The sequence below is a fragment of the Gymnoscopelus microlampas genome (assembly GCF_963454915.1).
Source record: "Gymnoscopelus microlampas genome assembly, chromosome: 7".
Classification (NCBI taxonomy): domain Eukaryota; kingdom Metazoa; phylum Chordata; class Actinopteri; order Myctophiformes; family Myctophidae; genus Gymnoscopelus; species Gymnoscopelus microlampas.
In genome coordinates, this window is record NC_139944.1 from 14,790,221 (window position 1) to 14,805,712 (window position 15,492).

At 37.1% G+C, this 15,492-nt stretch overlaps 1 protein-coding gene across 4 annotated transcripts in view; it reads right to left on the minus strand.

Moving 5' to 3' along the window:
- The window catches only part of LOC311049235 (nuclear GTPase SLIP-GC-like), a 55,282-nt gene that overhangs the window by 13,570 nt on the left and 26,220 nt on the right, over positions 1 to 15,492 (minus strand). For 2 of the 4 annotated variants that reach the window (XM_084062735.1, XM_084062733.1), the window contains exons 1-10: positions 7,242 to 7,362; positions 5,908 to 6,162; positions 4,236 to 4,278; positions 4,102 to 4,155; positions 3,797 to 3,881; positions 3,129 to 3,351; positions 2,800 to 3,024; positions 792 to 1,001; positions 415 to 590; positions 82 to 181 (exon numbers count right to left, since the gene is read on the minus strand). The exons of 1 other annotated variant lie outside the window; for it this stretch is intronic. In XM_084062735.1, coding sequence (XP_083918861.1) covers positions 82 to 181; positions 415 to 590; positions 792 to 1,001; positions 2,800 to 3,024; positions 3,129 to 3,351; positions 3,797 to 3,881; positions 4,102 to 4,155; positions 4,236 to 4,278; positions 5,908 to 6,138 — 1,347 coding nt within the window. In that variant the 5' untranslated portion in view covers positions 6,139 to 6,162; positions 7,242 to 7,362. Of the gene's footprint in view, positions 1 to 81; positions 182 to 414; positions 591 to 791; positions 1,002 to 2,799; positions 3,025 to 3,128; positions 3,352 to 3,796; positions 3,882 to 4,101; positions 4,156 to 4,235; positions 4,279 to 5,907; positions 6,163 to 7,241; positions 7,363 to 8,116; positions 8,183 to 15,492 lie in introns of those variants that run through there. One more of the 4 variants, XM_084062734.1, reaches the window with a different exon arrangement.

Below are 15,492 nucleotides of genomic sequence, written 5' to 3' on the forward strand. Positions count from 1 at the left end.
TCCAGCTATTGTCATTTCACCCATTCGCTCTAAGTTTCTTAACAAAACTCCGCCTGAAAAAGGCTTTAAAATATACAGTACCTCGATGACCCCCTTTTCTTTGTCGAATTTCTTTCGCACTTGTTCCTTGACTCTTTCGTTTTTTTGCAAAACATGATCACGTTTCTCCTTGTTGTTTAACCTGGAAGAAAATGTACAATCCTACTGTATTATGTTAAAATTAATTTTCATCTTGAACCTTTAGCACTGAAAACACATTGAAAACATCTCCACCGTGAAAATATTTCCAGCGATGGGATCAAAACTTCTATCATGAGGGAAGTCTGCTGCAGCATCATAAGAAACTTTAACAATGAATCAGCTATTTGTGCTATCAACTAAATGTGTTTGTCGTGTCCTGTCATAACATCTTACTTCTTGTATTTGCCATCAATAACATCACATTTGGTGCAGATGAAACTGATGGTTCGACACTCTCCACCATTTCCAATGAGACTGATGGTCTGGTTTAAGATCTCCCATGGCTCCTTCTCTGAATCTGCTCGACTTGTGTCACTCACAATCCACACAGCAGAACAATCTCCTACAAACTAGAAGAAAATAATGTAATCCTTTTACACAGATATACAGTAGATATTATATTTAAATGTAATACATTATAATCATAATACGATGTTAGGGCTTCTAGAATATTATACAAAGCGATACTGTAAAAAAAGTGTAACCTGTACGTTTCAACTTAAAAGGGGCTCAAAAGTTGTTAATTTTTTTATTTTTAGTAAATAACTTACCCTTTTCCACATTTCATCTCTGCTCTTGTTACAGTCTCCAGTTCCAGGGAGATCTACAAGTGCAACATGCTGAAGAAGTTCGCTGGCATTTGGTATTTTAATGGTAACACACTTCACTAGTGGCCAAAACCGTGTTCCTGTGTTCGATCCGGTCTCTCCCTCACTGTCTCGTCTTGTATACTTTGCAATTTTGTCAGAGAGCTCTGAGGACTGGAACATACATTCAGGTGAATTAACTCTTATTTTTATTTTCTTAATTTTTAGCAATGAACAAATATATACCAGAGCAGAGTATCTACCTACAACATCTGTCTACAACAATGGAGGAGGACACCCATGGAGTGTGGAGTCTGTGTTCGCTAGGCTCTCACAGCAGACGCATGCTCCAAATAACTCAGTCTATAACAATAGCTGCTTTCTGCATGTTACTGTACTTACATGATGTACAGTTGAATTATGAAACTCAATTATTGCGCAATACATTTCCCCACTAGTGCCAGATGTGGTGTGACGCAATTTACGTCACACTTTTGCAGAACAGATCTACAAGCTAACAACGTGTCGCGACTTGACGCGTTGTTAGCTTGAAGATCTGTTATTTTTCCTCATGCATGCCCCTCCCCTTTTTAGTAATCTGCTCTTACTGCTCAGCAGTACCAAGCACTCACTGGACACACAGACAGACAGAGGAGTTGTTGCCTAAATAATTCGACATTGGTCTATGGAACTGGTTAGGACACGGCAGTGGTGGAAATTAAGTACATGTACTCAAGTCCTGTACGTAAGTTCAATTTTGAGGTATTTGTACTTTACTTGAGTATTTCCAATTTCCAATACCAACAGAGGCACACATTGTACTTTTACTCCACTACACTTATTTGAAAACTTTAGTTACTACAGTAGTTACTTTAGATTTGTATTATTTTACAAAACATACATTAACCACTTCAGCCCACTATATACATTTTGGCCATTGGAAAATAGCAGATCTACAATCTCCATCATATATGGCCATATATGACAACAGGGATCTCGATTTATGCACATGAAAGGGATAAGGACTGACAGATACGGAGATCTCCATATATGGCCATATCATTTGGATCACTGGCGCAACGTATCTAGATCTCTAGATGTTATCTCTTAACATGTGATCTCTAGTAGGCTAACACTAATTCATATCTAATCTTCCACAGTGGTATTGAGATTAGATATCAGAGCCAGTAGGTATAGATGTTATAATCAGATAAACTGCAATGATACTGCTCAAAGAAATGTAGGGAACACTTTGATCCCTTAATTATTTTGAGTTTTCATGAACTGTGTACATATACTGCTAACAAAAACTTCTCAAATAATTAAGGGATCAAAGTGTTCCCTTTATTATTTTGAGCAGGTGTATTTGGCTGCTGTGGTGCCTCCCTCCCAATGAACAATAGAGTCGATACTGGATGGTTCCCTTTTTGAGAGGCCTAGGTGAATGTATCTTTAGATCATTGCTCAACCTGCACATAGGATTTGACCTTTACCCTAACTGCCACTTGTGTGTATGCTACTGATGTGCTACTGATGCGCCGTGGTGAAACTAACCACAGGCCTTTTGTACTTTCCATTGAGCCTAAAAGCAACAGAGACGGAAGCGAGAACCGAAACTAAACACACCCTTGGTTACCAAGAATACATGATCTTATACGTATGACAACATACTGTATGCCTGTTTACCGAGAATTCATGTATGTACCACCCAATGTGACACTCTTTTTGTGAACACATGCATCTGTAACCTATGTGTGACTTCCAATAATAAATCAGAGTAGACTTAAACTTGAGCACTGTTTTATGTAGTCTGTTCTCTGACTCGTCTGTTCTCCAGTGCTACTCTATCCTGCTGCTAACCGACTTCAACCTGGGTTTTTTTCTCTCTCACACACATCATTCTTCAGCCTGAGTGACAGATAGTGGAGCTTATCCTGCAACATTTCACATCAAAAATGTTGTCTTAACTTACTGTGTCACATTTCAGTGTCTTCTTTTGGGACTTAAGAAATTCTGGAATCTTTTTAAAATACTTTTTGTCCATGTACACGTCTTTAAGAACTGTTAAGTTCTTAGCATCTTCTGGATACAGTGCTGAGATCTTTTCCTTAATATCATCATCGTCAGAATCACCTTCCTTATTGTTCTCGGAATCAGGATTTTTCAAAAAATAAAAATCCAACTCATCCTTCCATTCCTAAACAATTTAATAAAATCTCATTAATAGTATATAACATCACTTTTGCATCATTTTGCACACAATAAGATAGCTTTACGTATATCAAGAACATGTTAATTTACCTTTGCTGAGATGAACTCGATCTCTGCTATGTATTTGGAGTCTATCAGATTCATATTTGCCTGCACTTGAATCATGACTGAGGTACAAGCACTTTCACCTCCAGAAGGCAAGAGATCCTCCACCCCGATAATGGCATTTATCAAGGAGCTTTTCCCAGCTCCTGTTCTACCAAAGACACCCACCCGCTCCATTTTGCTCTCCTTTAAATCACAAATCTTTCCCCTGTTGTGATAAAAACAACAACAACAACAACAACAACAACAACAACAACAACAACTTTACAAACATGGTTACGTGTGTGTGGGTATAATAGCAATAGATCCTTCTATTAAAATTGCCTTGTGGGTGGACATTGTGATGAGCATGCCTTGTGATGGTTGTCATCACAATTAAAAATAACATGCACATACAGTATATGGAGAAGTGGGCATCACAAATGCGTCACAAACACAGTGGACAGTGGGGTGGGCATCACAAACGTAACATGCCATATGGACTATTCTGGTGCGCAAGCAGTTGTATAAACCCGGTATAACGAATAACTACTAGACAAGTGAAATAGCAAAGAACAACATGGTTACAATATGTAATAATAATTGTTAGCATAAGAATAAAGTTGGACAATGGACTGTCGTTTAACAAAAAGTCGTTTTAGTAGGCTACTCACTTTAGAAATTTGTTGAGCTCTGTCTTCCGACTGATTTTACCTTGAACACATTCCATGATATTCTTCACCTTAGAAAATTCTGCTTCTGTAAGAGTAAGAAATGAACTAAATTCAACCTGAATAAGCAGTACATGGATAGCTACAGCAGAGCCATTTTATACAGTATAGACAGACATGTTACTGAACTTGAGAGACTGATTGCATTATATTGTCTAATGTGCTTGAAATTATCTATCATAACATTTTATTATTGGATGTTGAGGAAAAACTGTTAAACTTGTAAGAGAGCATCTGTGCAGGTATACCGTCAATTGTTGCATTGCCGTGGTGTTCTTTTTGTTGCATTGCATTCTGCTCTCCTGAAAACGGATGCATTTATACATATATTATATATTTTAATATTTTAATATTATATTAAAATGTTAACGTGGGTCTTTACCTTGCATCGGTTCCATATCAATATCACTGGTAGAGGCCTCAATCTGAAGGTAAATACACATGTTAACTGAGCATTTCATAAATGCATGGTTCAAGGCCAAAATGTAAAGAGACCTGGTATAGCGCCACCATGAGACTGATTTGAAAAGTTTGGGGTGGAGTTGTCTTAAAAATAATTGACACGTAGTGAGATTACTGTGCAGAGACACACAATTATACAGGCACACACGCGCGCGTGCGCACAACGTAAATAAGGACCACTATGCAGCTGCTTTATGATTATTTTAATGGTAGGAAGTTATTTGATGATTTTAATGGTAGAAAGGGGCAGGTATAAATAAGAATTATCTTATAACTGCTCCTTTTCATTTATGGAATATGTAGAAAAAAATATAATAATAATGTGATCATGTAAAGCATAATTGAAATAAATAAAATGAAATGAAATTATTTTAATGGTGGAGAGACCACCTGCTTCCATGTGTACCTGTGATTCATTAACACATGTATCACTGGTCACCTGACCTTTGTAATGGTTTATGGCATATTCCACTCCCCTCTCGCTCAAACTCACTCCCCTCCTTACCTTTCAATGTTGCAATCCTTTGTTACTCAAGCATAACATAGCCTATATTTTTTAATGAAAAATGGTCAGGAATAATATGAAAATGGATTTCTGTTAACTTAACAGGCGAAGATATGTTTATGTTGCTTCATCATTCACGTGATTGGTTTCATGTTCAATGCGTGTTCGCCTATTCGTGCATGCTGTCAATCACTGTACACATACTATGGCATTTTAATACACATTTAAACTACCAATTGTCTGTGTAAATGTAACCACTTAAACCTACTTTGTTGTTCGTCAAAAAGCTAAATTAGCAGAAATGCTATTTTTGTCAAATGTTTGTCTATTTTCACCAAATGTTTATCTATTATGACAGGTCCAGAATAGGGACACTAGGGTTCATGTGGCTGTTCACCAGTTTCATTGAATGTTCACCTATTAAGGTTCATGTGGTTAAAAAACAGGCCTTGCAGAAGAGGTCACCTGCCGTTATTGTGTGCTATTGTACAGTATGTACTGTTGTCTGATACGTATTGCCTTGGAAAGGAATATCCCCGTGGGAACAATAAAGTCAACTTTGTAAAATGGGTTACATCAGTTGAAATTGCAGTTACACAATGCTAATGATATTATCGGCAAGATTTTACATAGGGGAATGGGGGGTGGGGGGTGCATTTGTGGCATGAGCTACAGGTGCCAAACCAAAGCCTGTCTGGCAGCTCTTCTGTTGTAGCAGAAGTTGTGGCACAGGATAATATTTAGAGTCTAAACAACTGATGGTGCAAAGAAATACAGTCTAAACGTTACACTGCACCATCAATTGTTCCACATCTGCCACTAAACTCAGGAGAAATAACAAATATGCAGATGCAACTAGTCCTAAGAGATTGGTGGTAGCATAATTATGCTAATGCATTCGAGGAGTTTCGTTCCAGAGGCTAGATTTTAGTTGTCGCGTTTTAACGTAAGTTTATCTCTTTAATGAAGAATGAGCATTAATTAAACATGGTTTATTTCTTGAATAAAATATATCGATCATTTACAGTTAAGCTGTCAAAGACGCAAACCCATTGCGTTTTTTTCTCCCCCATAAAAGCTACTGTACCTGTTGGTGGGGTTTCTTTAGTTCGCCACTGAGATGAGTTTGATGAGTTTTGAGGTGTGCTCTCATAGCTGAAGTGCTGCCTTTCGGCCGAGAAATTGTTTTGTCACAAATCTGACAAATTGTTTGTGTTTCGTCAGGCTTGCCATCATCCCCTTTCACAAATTCAAAATGATTCCACACTGCTGATCTGAGTTTGAGTGGGCGACCTGTAATCTTAGGTTTACTGGCCATCTTGAAGTTTTAAAAAGGGCGAAACTGCAAAACAAACACATAAAGGATAGCAGTCATAATCTTAAGGGACCATTTTCAACCTATCTTCATTTAATTGGTCCTCACTAATGCTCAATATAATATGGTACCATTTTTGTCTACTTGTGTCTCAGAGGAGGGCTGTGGACCCTTCAGAAACCTGCCTGCCTGTGACATTATCGATAGGCAGGTTTGGACATTTTCACATTTTCAAACGAGAACTTTTTATTTTGTTTTTTATTAATGCAAAAAACAATGGCTTCTATTATAGCGCGCTAACTTTTCAGCATTTATTCAAGTTACTTAGTTTACTTAAGTACAATTTTGAGGTATTTTTTACTTTACTGGAGTATTTCCAATTTGCAGTACTTTTACTTCTACTATACTACATCTTAGAGGCAAATATTATACTTTTACTCCACTACAATTATTTGAAAACTTTAGTTACTAGTAACTTTGTAGATTTTGATTATTATTACAAAAGATACATTACCCACTTCAGCCCTACACATTTCGGCCATTTGAAAATAGCAGATCTACAAGCTCACAATGCGTCGCACTAAACAAAACTTGTGAAATGGGACATTCTACGTAATGAGTACTTTCTACTTTGGTACTTTCAGTACATTTTGATACCAATACTGTTGTACTTTTACCTAACTTTTTAAGTAAATTCTGAATTTCTGACTTTTACTTGTAACAGAGTATTTATACGTTGCAGTATTGATACTTTTACTTGTGTAAAGAATTACTAATACTTTTTCCACCACTGTCCACAGCCCACTAATGAGTTGCATATAGTGTATATTATGTAAATTGTACCATCTTATAATGAGCATTAGTGAGGACCAATTATATGAAGATAATGTTGAAAATGGGTGATGTGCTCCTTTAAACATAATTGTCTTGCAATTCAAAAGAACACAGTACAATAAAAGATACAAACTGTGATCACCTGTTACTTTGCATACAATTCATGAATGAAATGGAGAAAACTCAATAAATTCTATACTTAAGATTATACATTCCACAAATGTCAACATACCTCTAGATATGTCAACAAAACTAAAATATAAAATACGTACCTGTACACACAATGCTCTTGAAAAGGACAAGATATTTGCCGGTAACATCGAAGACTTCTGACGTGAGTGCCTGTACATTCACCGGTACTACTGAACTTCCTGGAATGAATCACAAAAGAATATTTAACAGCTTTGCATAAAACTCTGTATGAAGTGAGCAGTCAGGGAGTGGCGTCCGTGCTAGCAGCGCTGTCACTGTACAGCCCACAATCCTCCATAATCCTGTTTACAGGAATTGATTTGTGTCCGTTTTGACAGAATCGCAACTGAATTGTGACCGTTTGAAAAGAGGAAGCCTGCTGCCAGGTGTGAATGGTGATTTGCATCTCTATTGTTAACCTGATGACATCAGGCCTAGCTTCCTGACAGGTTAGATTTTAGACTGTATATCTGTATATGATACAATTGATGAATGCCACTATGTTATTGGACATAGTTTTTTTTTGTGTTAAATAGCTCCCCTTCTCTCCAGCGCCTTGACGTTTTCAGATAGGTTGCCAATTTCATCCAGGAGAGAGTACCCATTTGTTAATGATTGCTATAGGAATAGGCTAGAGAGCTATTTAACACTTGTTTTAAAACAATAATCATTTTAACACCCCATTTATTGAGATCAGAATAGAACATCAACTTTGTGGGCACCGTTTCCAGGAGAATTAGTATAGAATTCAGTCAGTACAAGTAGTAGGCCTAATAATAATGTAATGTAAAACAGTAATGTCATAATATAAAAAACTAACAAATCAACATGTTGATCACTCCAATCTCAAAGTGGTTGACCACCCCTGCAACAACATATAAGAAAATTATGAAGAAATTGATTCATCTGAATTAAGTTATAGCCTTTGGGGTGCTACGTGCAAAAGGTGTCTTACTTGCTACAGCTTCATGTTGTTTTGACTGAAATTTATCCATGTGTTGCAGACAGTGTGACTTTGTTCTTCAAGTGCACCAGCGCTCTTGGCAGCAAAGCATCCTTTATTCAATGAACAAAGACTACTCTCCTAGCTTGTCATGAAACACGTGACATACTGTAGGTGGTTTCCGGGCAGCTATCAAGATGGACAGGTGTCTTTTCTTTTCCCTGTGCCTGAGGTACTGGCAGGGGCTCTAATACCAGCTGCTGTAGGTCTACTAGCACTGGAAAATTATGTAGTGGTGAATTTGCGACATCTGGTGGACACATAGTGGAATGTCTCAACATTAAAACAACTGCAGGCCAGTAACTTGTGACACAATTGTGTAATTGTTTTCTCTGGCTGGCCACTCGACCCACATGCCACTCAATCTCACCTCATTCCCTCCATTCCATTCGATATTATAACTCTATGATTCCATTCCCTCATCAGCGCTGCTTTGCTTGACAACAACTCACCTGTGTGTCCACTTCACTAATCAACTTCTGTTCACTCACTGCCAGAGCATAGTTGTTGTCACATGTTCATTAAACTATTACTGGACTTGATCTGCTTTATGGGTCCTCACCTGACACATTGTCACACACACAGGCATGAGATATGCCTGTTCAACGTTTGTATTTAGCGTCACACTTTGGCCAATAGATTTTAGATGTTGGTGTAGAAAGTGTGTACAAAGTTTTGTGCAGATTGGTCAAAATGATACAAAATCTAAGAGAACTCCCTCCCAAAGAGAGACCTCGGTCTTGAACCTATGATTTTAACTTTCTATATGGACTTGAAAAACAACAACGGATGTGATTTTCTGGGAATTATATTTAATGATAAAACAACAAATCAAGACAATATGGGTGCATATCAAATATGGTGTACTATTTCTAAACTAAAACATGAAATTATAAAAGGTAAAAGTCAAGGATGGTTGTTTTGTACATTGAACGGTGTGGACCAAATCATTTCATTACAAAATCCAAATGTGACATCTTAACCAGGGGATAGTTTACAGCCTTACAAAACATGTTCCCACAACTACAGCCTGAATAGTGAAACGCACTAGATAGGTTAATACAATAGGTAAAATGTAAATGTTCTGCACATTACAAACAATCACACCCAGTGTGAAGTGGGCGGTGTGGTCATCACAGTGGTCATCACAGTGATGGAAGCTCACTTTAAAAAAAGTGTTTTTTTAAAAGTGCATAGTCCTATTTATAGGTTATTAATTTCATCATGTGTCTAGCTAGCCAATCACAGTACTGAATAGAGTCAGCCAATAGAGTCAGCCAATCACAGTACAGCTAGGGGTGTACTAATGTAGGGGTGTACTAATGTATGAGCCAATCACAGTACAGCGATGGGTGTACTAATGAGATGTCCCAACCCCACTTATAGGGGCGGCTACACCGCCCAAAAATATACAAGTAAATACTATAGCAAACCTTTCATATGATGGTTATACTGTAGGTGGTATGTGAAGAAGATATGGAGTCAGAACAGTCTCATAATGAGTAAATGCACAAGTCTTGGTTTGTATTCACACATTTGATTTTTGAATGAACAAGTTCTGGTTTGCATGTGTTTCGTGTTTGTGTTTCAAGTCCACGTTCGTGTTTCAAGTCCACAGCTTTCGTGTTTCGTGCGTTCGTGTTTCAAGTTCGTGTTCGTGTTTCAAGTCCACAGCTTTAAATCCACAGTCTGTGTATTAAGGTCACGTTTGTGTTTTGTGTTTGAAATCCACAGTTTAAAATTCACAGTTTGTATTTTGTGTTTCAAATCCACAGCTTTAAATCCACAGTTTGTGTATTAAAGTCACATTTATATTTTGTGTTTGAAATCCACAGTTTAAAATTCACAGTTTGTATTTTAAAGTCACATTCCAGATTCTCTGCTTCACAAATATAATTCTCTATTTATCTCCAAAACACTCAATTTACCAATGCACATTGAATTAACTACAACACAAATCGATTGGTGTGCATTTACACACTGCTTCTCTGTGGTGGATCTCCTCTGTGCACGCACAAATCTTTTTGAGACTGACCTGACGCTTATTGAGACTGGGGGCGTAGACGAACGTAATCATTGGCTGATGAATCTGATTGACAGGGTCATCAGCCAATCAGATGGGCTCACTTTCAGCCAATCTAACGTCTCCTTCCCTTTCAACCCGGAAGTACATGCTCTCTCTCTGTGTTGCCATGTCTGCTTATTATAAGCGACTTTGTGCTTGTTTTTCTCTTTGTGCTTATGTTATTAAAGAAAAACGACAAAACGACAATGGCCAAAACTGTTTTGGCCATTATCTCTGGAACAGAAGGTCCACTCTGCTCAGTTCAAAGCGTGTTGGGTGCGTGACTTTGAGGACATTAAGCACACAATGTTACATTTTCGGATTTTTCAGGGTTTTGTATTTTTTTTATAGCTTTAGGCTATATTTCAGTATGGTTTATGATAAATTGTGTTTGTTGTCATATTTGTTGTAAATGACCACCAACCAAAGGGTTTTTGATACTGGCTATACAGTTATAGTTGTTCATCTTTATTGATTGATAGTTGTTTTATTGTTGTGTTTTATTGCTACGTTTTGAGTTGTGTAGGTGTGGTTTACAAAAAGGTCCACTGGGTGGCAGTGTTTCCCCATTTTTTCTGTACATTCAGTCAATACATAGTCACATTGTGGGAATCTCGCGAGAGTTCTGAAAAATGTACATCCACAGGGGAGATAAATAGTGTATACGTTTTAATTCATGTTTTAACACCCCCGGAATTAGGTTTGTAAGCTATAGTTTATACTTTCAGTTAAAAAGACCGTTTTTTTTACTGCTCTAATGTAACTCATGATGAATGCAACAGACGTATTATGTCTTCCTAAGGCATAGCCTTTGTTTACAAGGGTTAATTTCATGTCTAATGTTGTTTAGTGTCCCAAGATGGCTTTTTTGTACCATTAAGAAGTACGTTATTTGTTTATTGTCATGTTCAAGCTTATTTTTGGTCAACTGTTTGTTGAATTACTTTATTGTATTTTCTGATACTGTAGACTTGACATATCATGCAGTCTTATTTTCCTATAGTTTTCACGGTGTTTCAGGAATAAACCAGCATCTGTTTGAAACTCCACTGTCTCATCATTATCATACTTACCAAGCTGAGGGGCAGTTACATTTGTAATGTTTGTCCTTTTTTTCTGATTTCCCACCTATAGTTCTTACGATGGTTCTTGGATTAAATATTCTAAAATCATCAGTTTGAGAGACCATCCTTAATCAGCCAGGGTTTCTTACAGGACAGGTACAGCGGCAACACTTATTGAAAAAAAATATAGAAAATTATGATGTCAGGACAGCAGAGTCACTGCCCATCTTTCGCCGCAGGCTGAAAACCCACCTCTTCAGGAAACACTATCCTTCCTCTTTGCCTGGCCTACTTGTTGTTAACTAGTTGTACGAACTCTTGTTTTATTTTTGTATTGTTTTATTGGATCTTGTTTAGTCGATACACTTATTTGTTTTAGCTCGTGCTCATTTGATTTTGCCATTTTTGTCTCATCTGTTTAAGAAAGTAGGTAGCTGATATATTGCACTTTTACCTTAGCGCTAGGTATACTCTTGGTTGCTTGTTTTTGCAGGAAATGTACTTAAAACTTCTGGTGATTAGTAGTTTTCGTTCCCTACCTATGTTGAATACACTTATTGTAAGTCGCTTTGGATAAAAGCGTCTGCTAAATGACTGTAATGTAATGTAATGTATGATCAACCCATGGTCACATCTTTATGTATTCTACATGGTTTCAGTACAGGTACGTTTGTTTTAAATCCCTTTTTTCATTTAACTTTGTCATGACTTAAAGTTACCTTAATGCTAATCAATGCACAGCACAGTAACACAGCAATGCTAAGCCAGTCTTCAGAGCAGCTAATCATATTTTAATCATAAAGGACATTAACTTTAATGTCCTTTATTAATTATCAACTCTTTTTTATAATTTTTATCCCTCGATTTTTGTAACCCTTTTTTTTTCACCCGGTGCCAATTTGCTAAGTGATCCTGGGCACTACACTCCCCCCACCAACCTAGGGAGGCCAGGGCCGAGCTCATGCTCATCCTTCAATGCATGAGAGCCAACTGACCTTCTTTTCACCTGACAGGGGGGAGTTTCCCTGGTTGGACGTAGCGCGTGGAAGGAACACATTATTCCAACCAGTTCCCTTCCCCTCCATCAGGCGCCCTGGCTGACCAGGAGGCAGTATAGTGACCAGGAGTACTACATGTTTTTGTGAGGGTATTAACTACCCTAGGAGACACGGGGAGAACATGCAAACTCCACACAGAGTAGGCCCTTTCGCCAACCCCACCAAGGGTATGGGCGCTGATGACGCGGAGGAGAAGACACGCCCCCAGCGCCCACAGCGTCCCCGGCGGGAATCGAACCCAGGACCTTCTAGCTGTGAGGCGATTATCAACTCTTTATAGCATAAAGAGTTGATAACCATTTCATACTATTGAATGAATGCATTTCTTTGGAGGCAACAACACAAACATATCTAACTTCAGGGTTATTTTCAATATACAGCAAAAGAGTGTGAAGTAATGGCATTTGTCAAATGTATGCTCTGACAATAGTATCCTAGATCCTGGAGATAGCCTCTTTTACACAGGAATGTACAGGGGTTCAGAATGCAGGGAATGGGGTGAGACAAAAGATGAAAAGTTTGCCAGCCAATGCTTCTTTTTGTTTTTTTCTATTATAAAGAAGCCTAGAAGCCTACAAGGAGCTGCAGAATACAGTCTGTGTGTCATTATGATATGGACCTCAAATTATAATTTATGAGGCCCTTAACCCTTGCATTGTGTTAGAAAACGGCATCCACTTGTGGTGTTAGCGGGTCAAATTTGACCTGTGATTTAAATCAGCCCAAAATACTCAAAAATAAGTATTTTCATTATTTTTTTCCTCCCACCTCATAGCTGACTTGTAATGCATTCATATCCATGTAAACACCTTTTAATATTATGTTGGGTTAGGGCTAGGGTTTCATCTTTCAATGTATCTCGTTTTCTATTATAAAAATGTTAAAATTCACTCTTTAAATTTCCTATAATGAAGGCAATGGATAATGATGTTATCTAGCTATAATAGAATAATTAAGAATAATAATTAGAACACACTTAAAAAAAATACTTGTTTTCATTTTTTAACTTTAAAAAAATGTTTAAATGATTTATTATATTACCATATTAATATATTACCATATATTATGGTAATAATTGTGTTTATAATAATATAATATAATATGTATTGTAATAATTATTATATGTATTATAATAATAATAATAATTAATGTAATATTACATATTTTTAATATTGTTAGATATATGTAACCAAATATATTACCATATATTTATTATATATTACCACCACCTACTAAATCACCTTTTGGTTAATAATGCTTTGTCATGTATCCTTTAAAGACCTCAAATATGGACCAACAATTAGGCTAAATAGCCATGAACAATGATTTATATTAGTTAAATATTAGGTCAGTTCATGTCCATTATGATTAGCTGCTCTGAAGACTGAAGGCTTAGCATTGTTGTGTTGCTGTGCAATGCATTGAATAGTATTAAGGTAACTTTAGCTCTGTCTGAAAAGTCATGACAAAGTTAAATGAAAAAAGGGGATGAAAACAAACGTACCTGCACTGAAACCATGTAGAATACATACAAAGAGTGACCATGGGTTGATCATAACTTTCTATATAGTGTTGCCGCTGTACCTGTCCTGTAAGCAACCCCGGCTGATTAAGGATGGTCTCTCAAACTGATGATTTTAGAATATTTAATCCAAGAAGGGAAAACAGGACAAACATTACAAATATGGCTATATGACAAACACAATATCATAAACCATACTGAAATATAGCTTAAAATTATAAGAAATACAAAAAATCCGAAAATGTAACATTGTGTGCTTAATGTCCTCAAAGTCACGCACCCAACAAGCTTTGAACTGGGCAGATTGGACCAGAGATAATGGCCAAAACATTGTAGCCCGTTTTTCTTTAATAACACGGGCTAGGAAGGTTGTATGGCAACAAACTAGATACCTGAGGAATGTTCACTTTGAGCTGCATCCAACTTGAAATCTACAAGCTCACAATGTGTCTTCATAGAAAGACACCATAGAAAAACAAGCACAAAGTCGCTTATAATAAGCAGACATGGCAACACAGAGAGAGAGCATGTACTTCCGGGTTGAAAGGGAAGGAGACGTTAGATTGGCTGAAAGTGAACCCATCTGATTGGCTGATGACCCTGTCAATCAGATTTATCAGCCAATGATGCCGTTCGTCTACGCCCACCGTCAGGTCAGTCTCAAAAAGATTCGTGCGTGCACAGAGGAGATCCACCACAGAGAAGCAGTGTGCAAATGCACACCAACCGATTTGTGTTGTAGTTAATTCAATGTGCATTTGTAAATTGAGTGTTTTGGAGATAAATGGAGAATTATATTTGTGGAGCAGAGCATCTGGAATGTGACTTTAAAATACAAACTGTGAATTTTAAACTGTGGAATTCAAACACAAAATATAAATGTGACTTTAATATACAAACTGTGGATTTAGAGCTGTGGATTAGAAACACAAAATACAAACTGTGAATTTTAAACTGTGTTTTTCAAACACAAAACACAAACGTGACTTTAATACACAGACTGTGGATTTAAAGCTGTGGACTTGAAACACGAACCTGTGGACTTGAAATACGAACGCAAAGCATCGCATTTGTAGTGCTGAACCAAAAAAACACATGCAAACCAGAACTTGTTCATTCAAAAATCTAGTGTGTGAATACAAACCAAGAGTGTGTGAATACAAACCAAGACTTGTGCATTCACTCATTAGGACTTGTGCATTCACTCATTATGAGACTGTTCTGACTCCATAAGAAGAGCCTGTGTCAGCCTCTCGGTATTATGTTCCAATAATGCCCAGCTCATTGTTGAATTTATATTCCTTGATTTTTATTTTATTTAATAATTGTATAATTCTCTGTAGATTTGATCAATATATCGTATATTCCTCATTTATCCACTGTAGATTAACTGAACCTATTTATCTGTAGTAGCCTACTAGTGATAGTCTGTTCATTGATGCTTGGACATTCATATTCATACCTGTTAACAGATCACACATCATGCAAATCTTATTCCCACTTCCTGTCTCTCGAAGCTTAGATGTATCCCATATCGTTGCAGTCGAGCAGAAACCTTGTTTCTCCACATTTCAACTAAATTTTTTTCCCTAAATGTATGTCCTACACGGTCGCAGAAA